This window comes from Debaryomyces hansenii (assembly GCF_000006445.2).
Source record: "Debaryomyces hansenii CBS767 chromosome G complete sequence".
Taxonomy (NCBI): Eukaryota; Fungi; Ascomycota; class Pichiomycetes; order Serinales; family Debaryomycetaceae; genus Debaryomyces; species Debaryomyces hansenii.
The window spans coordinates 1,094,975-1,108,158 of NC_006049.2; the positions used below are offsets into that span (position 1 = coordinate 1,094,975).

A 13,184-nucleotide genomic window follows, 5' to 3' on the forward strand; every position below is an offset into this window, starting at 1 on the left:
TGTCAATAATTTGTAAACGTTAATAGTCTTCGATGTCGTTGTTGTCCCATTATAATCGATTTTGGTGGAAATTTTGAATGAAAATTGAAGATGATTATATGCACACCAATATATTTTTCATTTTTGCAATGATAACATAAGTAGTAGACGATCCTTTTGCCAGGCATATAAATAGGATGATGTTGTCCATTGGAGTAATCAATGACTTTAATTGAAATACTCAGTTCAAAAAATTTGTTATTTCCCAAATTTTTACAGTCTGTTCGCCTGCTAGAACGTAGGCATGGAATAATGTATGTAGCTCATTACTCTTATAGGACTTCAGAGTAAAATTCTAGTTACACGCGATATAGAATGGGTTCTATATTGATAATAAAACATTTATACAGTTAATATACACTATTCAAAGTCAACTTCTTCTTCGATTTCTTCTACCGGTTCTTTAGGTTCCTGACTTTCTGACCACTGGGTAACATCATCTATGTAGCTCAAAATAGTCGCCACAGAATCACTATCTTTGTTACAATCTAAAGGTAAGAATTGAACCATACCAAAGTCATCAACTAGATTAGCAATAGCTTTGTTCAATTTTGCAAATTTTGGGTTTGACTCATTGTCCAGACTAGCATTTAGCAATAAAGGATCAGGGTTTAAGAACTTTTTCAATTCCTTCTTGGAGACTTCATTTTTGATCAAATCAATCTTCGACAATATGTTGATATGTGGTAATTCAAGCAAAATCATGGCTGACATAGCACTTAACGCACCTGAAAAAAATTTTGATCTATCTATGACAAACGGAGCTTCTAGTAAATACGTAGCACATAAGTTAAAATTAAGCAGTGTTTGCAAGTGTCTTACTATAGTCGGCAACACAGGTATATGTGTATATAATTCAATTTGTCCAGGACAATCAAAAATTAAGTATTCGTCGTTAAAATCTCCAATTTCTTCATCCAACCAATCTAAATTATTCATCAAAAACTCAAAGCAGTAAATCAACGCTCCATTTGGCCCTAAATCCATTTCTTCCATCACGTCTTGTAAAGAAATTAAATCTCTTATGTCAATAGTAAATTCATATTCTGATGGCTCAGCTGCTGGATCCAAATTAACAATATGTGCTCTACGACCTATGGATTGCATATGTGTGATAATAGAATTACAGAAAGTGGACTTTCCCACACCTGCAGGTCCCAATGCTAATACTCCAACTCTTGACATGCTTGTTTACCAACTTCTTAATGTGAAATCTATTTAACTAATATGCTTAGTTATCTTCAGTTGATGCAGCATTTAAAGATGAGCTGTCGTGCGCGAACCTCAATATTATAGTATATAATGGGTATATGGGATGAATAAATAAGTCTAATAGTTATATAGTCATAATAGCACTATCGGAGCGACACCAGCAAGTATCAAAGTCGTTTTCAACTTGGATCATGACATCAATGCTTTCGGCTTGGAAAATTTTCTCACATTGCTTTTTTATATACGATGAATTTTCACCTCTATAAATTTGAACGTGGATATATCCGAAGATATCAGAATTGTCACTAGATGGCCAGAATCTCGGAGTAGTAAACGATTTGATACCCTTTACTTGTACAATATCATTGAGCACTGACCTGATTTTCATTTCTTTGTCCGATTTCAATTTGAGTAGGAGCGACAGCGCAGTCGATTTAATCAATGGGATAGCTGACAAGAAAATTAATACGGCAATGATGATTGATGCAACTGGATCAAAACCATCCCAGCTGAAGAACTTCGTTAATATCGTTGAGATTACAACTCCAACAGATCCCAAAGTATCAGCTAAGATATGGAGGAAAATACCCTTCATGTTATCATTCATAGCAGCCTTCCCTGACAGGTCACCATTATCTGCGTAATCATGACTATGATCATGACTGTGACTATGTCCATGTTCATGACTGTGTCCATGTGAATGGCCATGACTATGATCGTGACCGTGGTTAAAGGCAAAGATCCCTACCAAATTCACGAGAAGCCCTAAAAAGGAAACAATAATCAATTCATTGGTCTTTTGTAAAACAACCGGATTCCACAATCTTCCGAAGGCCTCAAAGATGATACTACCCGATATTCCAATTAATAATGTTCCATTTGTAAAACCAGCCAAGATTTCGAAATTTTTCAATCCAAATGGAAATTTCCCATTTGGATTTATAGCATTTTTCAGTAATATACCTGCTATTAAACCTAATGCTAACGATGTGCAGTCTAGAGCCATATGCAAAGAGTCCGACAATAACCCTAGTGATTTGGATCTAAAAGAATAAAGCAACTGAATAAACATGAATGTAGAATTAAGCAAAAGGAAATTGAAAATTGCTCTTGTATCCGAATGGCTCAATAATTCCGTTAAAATCGACCCATTGCTCCTTGTTTCAGAAGCTTCATTTATACCAGCATACTGGCTTGAGTGAGTAATATTGATAGATCTGTCTGCTTTAATAATGAAGGGCACAACAACGCCTAAAAGTAACTGTGTCATGCTGAAATCAGTAGAGAGCACAATATACTCAAGGCTGAACGATACCAAACCGATTATAAATGGATTGAAACGCGACGCTTTCAAATCACAATCCTGCAACGAAATCAAGCACACAAGGGATGCACACACATTGACACCGATCATCATGGGCGAGATATTTTCGAATCCAGTGACCGCCAACGTAACCACGCCCGCAGTAGCCGCACCTCCCGCCACTCGCACATCGATGTTCGCTAATGCTGCCGTGAGTGACGATAATACCGTCTTCTTATACAATATTTTGAACGAAACCACCACCACGACGTATCCTACCACCGTGCTCACCATATTCTCCGTGCTTGAACTCCAATACACGTCCCACACAAGCACTATTGCCGTATACAAGTTGAACGGACTGACATACAACCCTAGATATAGCACCGCGAGGCGACTCACGGAAAGCAAGTGCGTCGCTACATATACCATGGCAATCGCACCCACAAACTCTCCCGTAGACACCCCATCGCGGCCTCTGGCCTCTGAAGTCAACGAAATAATATTGCCCCGTACAAGCATATGCGTCACCAACATAAACACCCCCGCTAGCATAACCAGAATCGACACAACGGACACACTAGTCCCCATATCATACGTACCGTGTCCATACGACAAACCCCCCGACAAGAACATACATGGTAACGCCACAAGCACCGGCAACGTCCCTACCATCAGTATCAATATACCTCTCTTCGCCTCGCCGTCTCCAACCTGCACATTTAGCGCCTCCATCTTCACAAATGGGTTTTTGATTCCCTCGCTCTTCACCTCGACTCCTGCTCCAAACGGCTCTGCATACCCCTGATTCAACTCAATTCCCTCGCTATGACCATATATCGATTGCGATCCATATCCCCGCGATCGTGAATGGGTCTTTTGATGCGACATGAGTAATTAGCGTCGTTTATTACTGCTTCTTCTCTGGTAACCATTACCTATGTATATCTGTTAATATTCCGAACCTGCGTCTTTTGCTTTGCGAGTGATTACGTAAGAATTTGGATTTTCGACGACAATAAGAAAGTGACATCATATGATTCAAGCAGTGGAACTATTAACAATCTATAACATAATAGGTCGGCAAAAACATACATGGGAGAATATAGTTGTTCATTGAATTGAGGGGATATTATATTAGTAAGGTACTGTTTTAAAAGTTAACAGGATTGAATATCTAACGAACTACGCCAGAAAACGGGATATACCCATATGATACATAGAGTATCGGAATAACAAGAGATAGAAAAGATAGAAAGTTAGAAAACACGCTATATAGGATATGGCAGAATTATATTTCTTACGACACGGCCAGAGGATAGATCATGTAATCAATAAGGAGGATAAGGGGATAGAGGCGATATTCAAGGATTACAAGGAGTACGATCCGTCATTGGCGAGTAGCGCCATCGAGCAGCTTGAGACTGTGGGAAAGGAGATTTTGGGACAAACACAGGTATTTGATGATACAGAAAGCGGGAGTGTCAGAAAAAATGTGTTTATCCACTTTTCGCCGTACTTGCGGTGTTGCCAGACGGCTGATTTGTTGGTGAGTGATCTCAAGGCGAGATTTGAAGAGAAATACCCAAATTACAAGGTGAGGTTTCAGCTTTTGGGGGATTTTGCGTTGTCTGAGTGGGTGCATGAGAGGATGAAGAATAAGCCTCCGTTTACCGATTCGAACGATGCGTACCATATGTATACACCTAACATCAAGTTGTTGAAGAATCGGTCATGTGTGTCTAACTTCCGTCCGACTAATACGTTGGGTCCATATAATGGGCCGAATCTAAGCTATAAGGATTACCAGGCAAACTGTAAGGAATATTTTCTGAAGTTGGTAGCCACGTATAACAGACAGGTGCATCTTAAAAACCAGGATATAATTATTGTCATATCGCATGGATATGCCATAAATAATTTCCTCTCGTACTTTATAAACCATCCTATATTTGACGAAATACCCGAGGCATCCTTAAACTTTGCAAGAAGGGTCCTTGTGAATGAAGATCATGAGATTCAAGATCCTCTTGATCTAGACCAATATAAATGGAAATTGTTTAAAGATTCCTTGAATATTTTAGAGAAGGAAGATATCGATAGTACTCTTAATTTAGAGACCGATATAGTATATTACAAGACCAATTTCTTCAAAAAGGATGATTTTGATGAATCTAATAATTTGAAACTTCCTACTGTTCCTGCGCAAGACCAACCACGAGCGTCCTTCAGGATGTCTACCACTGGCTCAACGAAAGATCCTAATAGACCCGAAGTGATCAGAAACTACAATCCTATTTGTTCGGCGGCAAAGGATTGGTCTCCACAAATGGCCAAACAATTCGCAGTTAAATCAGCCTTCAAATTGAAGAGAATGAATGACGACTCATTTAAGAAGACCTTCAACCTTCAACATCACCCATCGAAACCAATTTCTCCCGAAGTTTCACCAAATTCTGAGCCAACGAGGAATAATTCGGTTATTGATTTGACCAAATTGGTTGATAACGAAGATATTAACAAACCCATGAGATTGAAATATTCAACGACGTCCGAAATTCCTATTCATCGTTTGAACTCGAAAATTAATTCACAAGTTAATTTAGCTCAATATCAAAGAGATAATGCATCGTCGAATGATAATTCGACAACTGATTTGCCGAGATTCCTTTCATCTCTTCAGAACAAACCAAGAAAGAGATCTACTTCGAATCCTATTTTGGCAACGGTGGCTCATAATGCAAAGGATTCGTATTTCCCACTGACTGTTATTGGGAAGGCCAGCCATAGACAGAGCAATGATCTGTTGGCATCGATAGATTCTGGATCCCCAGTTGATGATTATGGCTCATGCAGCGATCTTGATATAATCGAAGAACACAACGTGAGACCAATTCAAGGCCCTCAACAACCTGAAAATCCATTGTTGAGTAGATCTAAATCCTTGAACTACAAACGTACTATAAGTGATAAAGGAAGCACATCTCTATTAGCTAAATATAAGCAACATCAGCTTAACAACGAAAGTGATGATAGTGATAGTCAGAAAGCATTCGCATTGCCTTACAGCTTGAACAGGAACAATCAATACCAGAAAGCAACTTCTACACCTCCCCAACGGAGAACTCCTCCATCGCCCGTGGCAAACAACAGTCCAAAAACTAGAAATTCGATTAGGTTTATACCTTCTGTATTTAACAGTGATGGAATGAACGGTCCTGTTAATGGTACGTCTACCCCAACAGGCTTTAGCGTTTCGAATTCGAAGGATGCGTCTAAGAAACCAATGTTCTACCACCTTAACTCTGATGATGGTTCTAATAGTGATTCTGGCGATTCTTCGTCTGATATTGATGATTACAATGGTGATGGTGATGAAGATGATAAAATGGATGTGGATAAAGAAAAACAAAAATCAAAGAAGAAGAAAGACCAGTATATTTGGTTTGGTCAAAATAGAAGATAAGCAAGATGCTTTCATTGTGGTATATGCATATTCTTATTTATTTACTCATTAATTTAAAGCCTTGATCTATCTATATATATAGATATATAATTAATAATACTTAAATCACTTAGAAATTGTACTCGTAAAGATATGAAAGCAAATGCGCGCTAAAATCATATCAAGTTCTTATCCAGCCTTGATAGTCATCCTGAAATTGAATCCAACCGTGTAGCTAAGGAGATAATTATGACACAGGTTGATCCACAAATAATAAAGGATTCGTTATCTTCGTCCACCAATACAGCTACTTTTGGCTTGTCAAAAGATTTAACGATTCCAATATCTGTAAAGATTTGTTATCTTCAGCCTTCCGATATATCAAAAGTTTTTGATGAATTATCCCCATCATCAGAGAAATATTCTAATCCCTTGGTATTTCAGAAACTATCTAATATATATATAAATTCAGACCTATTCGTGACAATTCAAGTATTTAGTGGCACTAGTAATCCAATCACAATACCTGTACAGACACCATATCAGGCATTTACTAACAATAAACGAGAATGGAATAGGACATTGAAACTTCCGATAAACTACAACCAATTGACGATAGATTCTTATCTAAGAGTTGTTGTATATGAGGTCAGTAATACTAGACCAGTAATATTTGGGATAGGAAACATATCACTTTTCAACAAAAATGATTCTACATTGAGAAGAGGTTCACAGAAGGTCCCCGTACGAAGGGATTTTGACTTTTCGAAGAATATAGAAATTGAATATGGACCTATATCAGGAATTACAGAATTAGAACAGAAACTTATCGACTACGAAAATGGAGAGTTTCCTCATGTACCTTGGCTCGATAAGCTAGTTATATCAGATATAGAAAAACAGAGAAGCATTAAATTAAAGGGCAAAAGTCCATATTCCAAGGAAAGTGATGAAGCTGAGAAAGATCTCTTCCACCTTTATATTGAATTTCCACATTTTGAACTACCTGTCGTTTATTCTGACATAACTTATCAATTGCCGATACAAACACCTTCGGAGGATAGAAGTAATAACCATGCATTAAGTTTGAATGACACGACCAACACGAGTGTAATCATAAATTCCATTGATATACCAATGTCTAAGGAAACACATACGAATTTATTGAAGGTATATGACCCTGATTACGAGATACCTCACCTTAATAATATCAACGCCAACGGCAACACGACACAGAATAACGCTACAAGTAATACTCTTGACCCCATTGAAATGAAATATCATAAGCTAGAAAGAAACATTAATAATAATTCTTTGTTAGATAAAGAGCTAAAGCCGTCCCCTCAGTTAAGGGATGAGTTAATGAGAATACTTAGAAAGCCCTCGAATATTGAATTATCAGACGTTGAGAAGAATTTGATATGGAAGTTCCGTTATTACTTTTCCAAAAATAATTCAACTACAACCGTTATAGCAGAAGACAATGCAAGTCATCACCCATCATCAACTAAGCTTACACGAAGCGGAAAACTTTTCTTACCAAAATTTTTGAAATCAATTAATTGGGATAACGATTTTGAATTGGATCATGCTTTCAATGAAATTATCCCGAATTATTGGTCAGTAGATAAAATTCAGATTGGAGATGCATTAGAATTGCTAGGAAATTACTTCAATCCTCACACATTGACATCACGAATAGCAGCCACTCCAAAAGAACATTCATCAAATGATCAAATAAACAACGAAGAACGTCGTTACCAGAAGATATTCAAATATGTAATATTCTTAAGAAAATTTGCTGTTGATAGATTAAAACTAGCTAACGGTGAAGAAATATTGTTGTATCTCTTGCAATTGGTACAAGCGTTGAAATACGAGTCTATTATATTTGACAAGAGGATTAACTCAGGAGACTCAGAAACAGAGAATTTTACTTTGATTGAAAATAATTCCTCTGATTCATTATTATCATCACCTCTTGCAACATTTTTGATTGAGAAGTCTGTTGAAAATGAAAACTTGGGAAACTTTTTTTATTGGTATGTTAAAGTAGAAAATGAAGATCAGATAAATGTACCCAGTCCTCAACCTGTTCGGATATATTCATTAATATTGAACAAGTACATTGAAAATTTAAAAAGATATTCTGAAGTTAATAAACTACCTAACTATAATCATTTAAAAAGGCAAATTTGGTTTATCAAAAAATTGACAAATTTGGTCGAATTATTAAGAACTACTTTCAAGAAAAACGAAGCTACAATTAAAAAGGTACAGTTTTTGAGAGAATATTTGGCCAATTCATCGAACGATCTATATAAATTTCCTGAACCATTTCCACTACCTTTAGATCCGTCAATTATAATATGTGGTTGTTATCCAGAAGAATCATCGGTATTCAAGAGTTCCTTGGCTCCTTTGAAGATAACTTTCAAGACAATAACAAATTATCGAGAGTTACATCAGTCACAATCATCGCAATTATTTGGGAAGAAGCATTATAAATATGGTAAATATTCGTTAATGTTCAAGATTGGAGATGATTTAAGACAAGATCAGCTTGTTATACAAATAATCAATTTAATGGACCAGTTACTAAAGAATGAAAACTTGGATTTAAGGTTGACCCCATACAGAATTTTGGCTACAAGTCCAATTGCTGGATTGATAGGGTTTGTTCCAAATGAAACTCTAGATGCTGTTCTAGCCCGAATATATCCAACTTCTATTTCTGAAAATATAGATCTCGTCGACCAGCAGTCTGGAGCTCATGGTGTTTCTAATAACTATAATGCCAATAATGGAATATTAAACTATTTGAAATTACATAGCCGTGATGTTCAAGCAGTGGAACCTCAAATGCTGAGTGTATTGTCAGGAGCGAGTGAAAATTCTATACCTCAACCACAACAGCAACATGCGATCACATCTAATCTTGGTGTTTCATCAATTGTTATGGATAATTATGTAAAATCTTGTGCTGGCTATTGCGTGATTACATATCTACTCGGAGTAGGCGATCGTCATCTAGATAATTTGTTGTTATCACCAAATGGAAAATTTTGGCACGCTGATTTTGGTTACATACTTGGACGTGATCCAAAGCCTTTCCCACCTTTAATGAAATTACCGATTCAAGTAATTGATGGAATGGGTGGTTTAAACCATGAAAACTTCGATATTTTTAAGAATTATTGCTTTATCACATATACCACATTAAGAAAAAACAGTAATTTAATTTTGAATTTATTCCAGTTAATGTTGGATGCAAATATACCAGACATTCAAATTGATCCGAACAGAGCAGTTGAGAAGGTACAAGAAAAGTTTTGCTTGGAAATGAGCGAAGAAGAAGCCATTTTACATTTTCAAAATTTAATTAACGACAGTGTTAATGCATTTTTACCTGTTGTTATTGACAGGTTACATAGTTTAGCCCAGTATTGGAGAGCATAATCTAATCTAGAATTTTCTATTAAAAAATCAGACCGTTTTACGTATTTAGTCATTCTTAAGCAGGGGCTTCGTTCCTTTAAACCTATCGCTGACGGTTCGAAGTGTAAAAGTGTAAATTGCCGATAACAAGCCAAATGGTGGAAATAAATCAAGTAATGTAAATATGATATTTGGGCGTATTTCCTTAACAACTGATGCGACTGATTTTTTCAATTCATCTAAACCACTGCTATTATCTATCACTACATCGGATCTATAATTTCTTTCTTCATTCGACATTTGACTGTCAATCCGTTTCCTAATATCACCCTCACTCAATTCTGAATTTCTGGCAGCTATTCTTTTTACTTGTAATTCTTTATCGCATGTAACAGTTACGGTGACACCACATATCTTGTTCAATCCCGCTTCAAATAATAGCGGAACATCCAAAACAACAATACTTTGAAAGCTCAAATAGGCTTGTATAATCTGCCATATGATTTCCCTCCGAACCGCAGGGTGAACAATAGAATTCAATCTTTTTAATTTTTCCTTATTACCAAAGACAGCACTTCCTAAGGCCGCTCTGTTTAATGAGCCATTATGTGGGTCGACAAGATCTGGAATCTCGTCTGAAAATGCTTCCAAAATTCTATTATAAGCCTTTCGACACGGATTTACAACTTCTTTTGCAATTAAATCTGCATCGACAATTGTTAATTTATGGCTTTCATGCAATGTACGAGATACAGTGGACTTTCCAGCACCAATACCACCAGTGAGACCAACAATAAGCATATTCAATGACGAACAAAGTATCTTATCTTTTATCTTGATCTTTTTTATGGAGAACGCTTTTGAGACACAAAATAGCACAAATAACTTTTCAAGAGATTTTTTTGCAAAATTATTCAGTATAGAAGATAAACATTTATTTACAACATACGTATTGAAATAAGGATGGCTGGCAATCCAAAAGTATACATTTTGGGTGCTGGGTCAATGGGGTCATTGGTTGCACACGAAATGACTACTAAATATCCAAATGCATTGCAGATGATCTTGCTCTTCAAGACACAGAAAAGGTTGAATAATTTTGTGAATAACAACTCAGAATTAGCGATAGTCAAACCCAGGGGACAAAACATAATTACTTCCACATCACAGCTTGCGGCTGGTCGGTTCCCACCGACAATGAAAGGTGAAAAACCAGCACCAATTAACAATTTAATAATATCAACGAAAACGTATCAAACCAAGGCAGCATTAGAACCATATATACCAAATCTAAATTCAAATTCTAACATATTAATACTTCAAAATGGAATGGGAATGGCTCAACACCTAACAGAGACATTTTGGCCCAACGAAACTAATAGACCTAATATATTGCAAGCAATCAGTACGCACGGAGCTTACAAGACATCACCAAATGTCATCCACCATGTTGGTCAAGGAAAGCTCACCATTTCTCAAATACCTAGGAAACTAGACATTCAGAAACCAGAGATGAAGGAAAACGAGTTACCAGAATTCATAAAGTTATTATTACAAGTTGAAGAATTAAACGCAAATTATCTGCCATACAAATCATTCCTTTTAGCACAAATGGAAAAATTAATAGTCAATGCTTGTATAAATCCGTTGACAGCAATACTTGATTGCTTGAATGGTGATTTACTTTATGGCACAAAAATTGTACCGATTATGAAAAGAGTCATAAATGAGGCAGTTCAAGTGTTCAAGGCCGAATACAAGGTCTTGAAGAATATTCCTGAAGCAAATAGTTTTTTGAATGATGATAGGTTGTTAAATACCGTCTTTGAAATTTGTAGAACTACATCGCAAAATAGTTCATCGATGAGAGAAGATATGAGAAATTTAAACAATACGGAAATTGACTGGATCAATGGCTATATAGTGGGCTTAGGATATCAACACAAGATACCAACTCCGACGAACAAAATGATAAGTTCTATGGTCAAAAATAAGTTAAGCATTGATAGATCATTAGAATCAACAGCAACTAATCGATTATTAAATGTATAAATTTGCATTATATATCTCTGTAAATAGGTTCTAGTCTATATCTAGTATAGTTTTTTGGGCAATAGCTTTTTTATTGTTATATAGAATCCCAATACTTTTCTTTCTGTTCTGCGTGATTGAACAGTTATCATCATTATATTCTAGCTTACACTTAGTATCACAGTCATGAATAACTCTTTCCAATATTTTTTTGAGTAGTGTTTTCGAATTTCGCTCATAAACACTTCCATCATTATACCCATTGACTAATGCCATTAATTTCCTGGACTCTTCGGGGATCAGTTCTTGTAGCACGGCTAATGCAACCTCAGTCCTGAAAGACATCCCTGATTCTTCATTTATGGTATATTCACCATAATAACTATAATCGTTTAAGAATTCAATTTGCTGAGGTTTCATGAGAGGAAGAATGTAATCAGATACATCTAAATCATTCCATTTGTTCTCGGGTAAAGTAAAACCATACTCACATAGTAAAAACTCATTAGAATGTGGTCCATAACTCAAGAACAATTGTTCGTCAGGATTATACGAGCATGTGGTATAAACTTGAAAGCCAGTGCCATCAATTTTTAGCCCGCATTGATCATCACAAGAATGGTTTAGGAAATCTACATACGGAGCCATAGTAAAATTATCTGCTGCATTTTTGCTCTGGGGAATTTCCATGTATAAACAACGAGAGTTTATACACATCCAAGACCATAAGTATAATTCAATTGGTACAAGGTGTCTTATCGCATCGGTAAGGTCATTTGATCTTTCATTATCGGATATTTCTTTCAATTTAATTGAAATTAAATCTTTTACTACGTTGTAATCAGTTTGAAATCTATCATATATCTTGTCCATGTGTCTCTTGGTGGAATTAGGTAATAGTTTCAATAATTCTTCATAATGGTCCACTTTTAATACTTTCCAAACCAACGGAGCTAAGTCAAAGTCACTAGTTTCTGGAAGCATATCTATAAAGGGTTTCCAAAACGACGACGACCCCCTTTGCTTCTCAAAGCAGATATAGAAAGATAATAATTGAAATGAAGACAAACCAAGCATCTCCTCCATGGTTAATCTGGAATATATTTTCGTGTAATGATCTTCTTGAATCTCTCCATAAGGAACATAAATGCTTGTGTAATATGCTTCTTGCAATTTTATGGAGTCGTTGTATCTGCTGATATGTCTAACAACTGTATTGAAGTTTAAAAGAAACGAGTGTGGTATTCTAAGGAGCATCTCCTTTTTCTTAATGGGACTAGCTGCTCGAATACCTCTACCAAAGTCTTTCATATCTTTAACAGCAATATTAGGCGAAATGTACGAATGTGTTGAAGGCAGGATCTTTTCATCTTGCGTATTCTTAATCCACTTGAGTAGCTCTTCTACTCTTTGATCAATACTCTCCATTATAGCTATTCTACACCTATATTTGCAGTATGTTAGCTTGTATAGTACTAAATTTCTGTTATTCATATTGAAGGTTATCACACGACCGGTGTGATGATCTCTATGGATTTTGATTTCACTTCAGCAATACTATTATTGGTATTAATAGCAAGTTATGACATCATCTTTACGAAGATGGTCGACTGAGTAGACTTGTATATCTGAGACTAACAGTAATGCTTACTATATCCCTTAGAACGCGTGTAGAAGAGAATCAGCTATATGCTTCAGTAATTCATACTTTTTTGC

At 36.1% G+C, this 13,184-nt stretch overlaps 7 protein-coding genes across 7 annotated transcripts; 3 read left to right on the forward strand and 4 right to left on the reverse strand. All coding sequences in view use genetic code 12, as the record gives it.

The window, feature by feature from the left end:
• Positions 1-399: 399 nt before the first annotated feature.
• Positions 400-1,224, reverse strand: DEHA2G13222g (DEHA2G13222p; the record flags this gene model as incomplete). Its single annotated transcript, XM_462112.1, has 1 exon — positions 400-1,224. One exon carries the CDS (start codon positions 1,222-1,224, stop codon positions 400-402), a length of 825 nt encoding a protein of 274 aa, XP_462112.2.
• Positions 1,225-1,375: 151 nt separating this feature from the next.
• Positions 1,376-3,445, reverse strand: DEHA2G13244g (DEHA2G13244p; the record flags this gene model as incomplete). Its single annotated transcript, XM_462113.1, has 1 exon — positions 1,376-3,445. The coding sequence occupies one exon, from the start codon at positions 3,443-3,445 to the stop codon at positions 1,376-1,378; it is 2,070 nt and encodes a 689-aa protein (XP_462113.2).
• A 391-nt stretch (positions 3,446-3,836) lies between these two features.
• On the forward strand, positions 3,837-6,020 carry DEHA2G13266g (DEHA2G13266p; the record flags this gene model as incomplete). The annotated part of the gene is made up of 1 exon (XM_462114.1): positions 3,837-6,020. One exon carries the CDS (start codon positions 3,837-3,839, stop codon positions 6,018-6,020), a length of 2,184 nt encoding a protein of 727 aa, XP_462114.2.
• A 228-nt stretch (positions 6,021-6,248) lies between these two features.
• Positions 6,249-9,458, forward strand: DEHA2G13288g (DEHA2G13288p; the record flags this gene model as incomplete). The annotated part of the gene is made up of 1 exon (XM_462115.1): positions 6,249-9,458. One exon carries the CDS (start codon positions 6,249-6,251, stop codon positions 9,456-9,458), a length of 3,210 nt encoding a protein of 1,069 aa, XP_462115.2.
• A 45-nt stretch (positions 9,459-9,503) lies between these two features.
• DEHA2G13310g (DEHA2G13310p) lies at positions 9,504-10,238 on the reverse strand (the record flags this gene model as incomplete). The annotated part of the gene is made up of 1 exon (XM_462116.1): positions 9,504-10,238. The coding sequence occupies one exon, from the start codon at positions 10,236-10,238 to the stop codon at positions 9,504-9,506; it is 735 nt and encodes a 244-aa protein (XP_462116.2).
• A 162-nt stretch (positions 10,239-10,400) lies between these two features.
• On the forward strand, positions 10,401-11,489 carry DEHA2G13332g (DEHA2G13332p; the record flags this gene model as incomplete). Its single annotated transcript, XM_462117.1, has 1 exon — positions 10,401-11,489. The coding sequence occupies one exon, from the start codon at positions 10,401-10,403 to the stop codon at positions 11,487-11,489; it is 1,089 nt and encodes a 362-aa protein (XP_462117.2).
• Positions 11,490-11,519: 30 nt separating this feature from the next.
• Positions 11,520-12,962, reverse strand: DEHA2G13354g (DEHA2G13354p; the record flags this gene model as incomplete). The annotated part of the gene is made up of 1 exon (XM_462118.2): positions 11,520-12,962. The coding sequence occupies one exon, from the start codon at positions 12,960-12,962 to the stop codon at positions 11,520-11,522; it is 1,443 nt and encodes a 480-aa protein (XP_462118.2).
• Between the last annotated feature and the right edge of the window lie 222 nt (positions 12,963-13,184).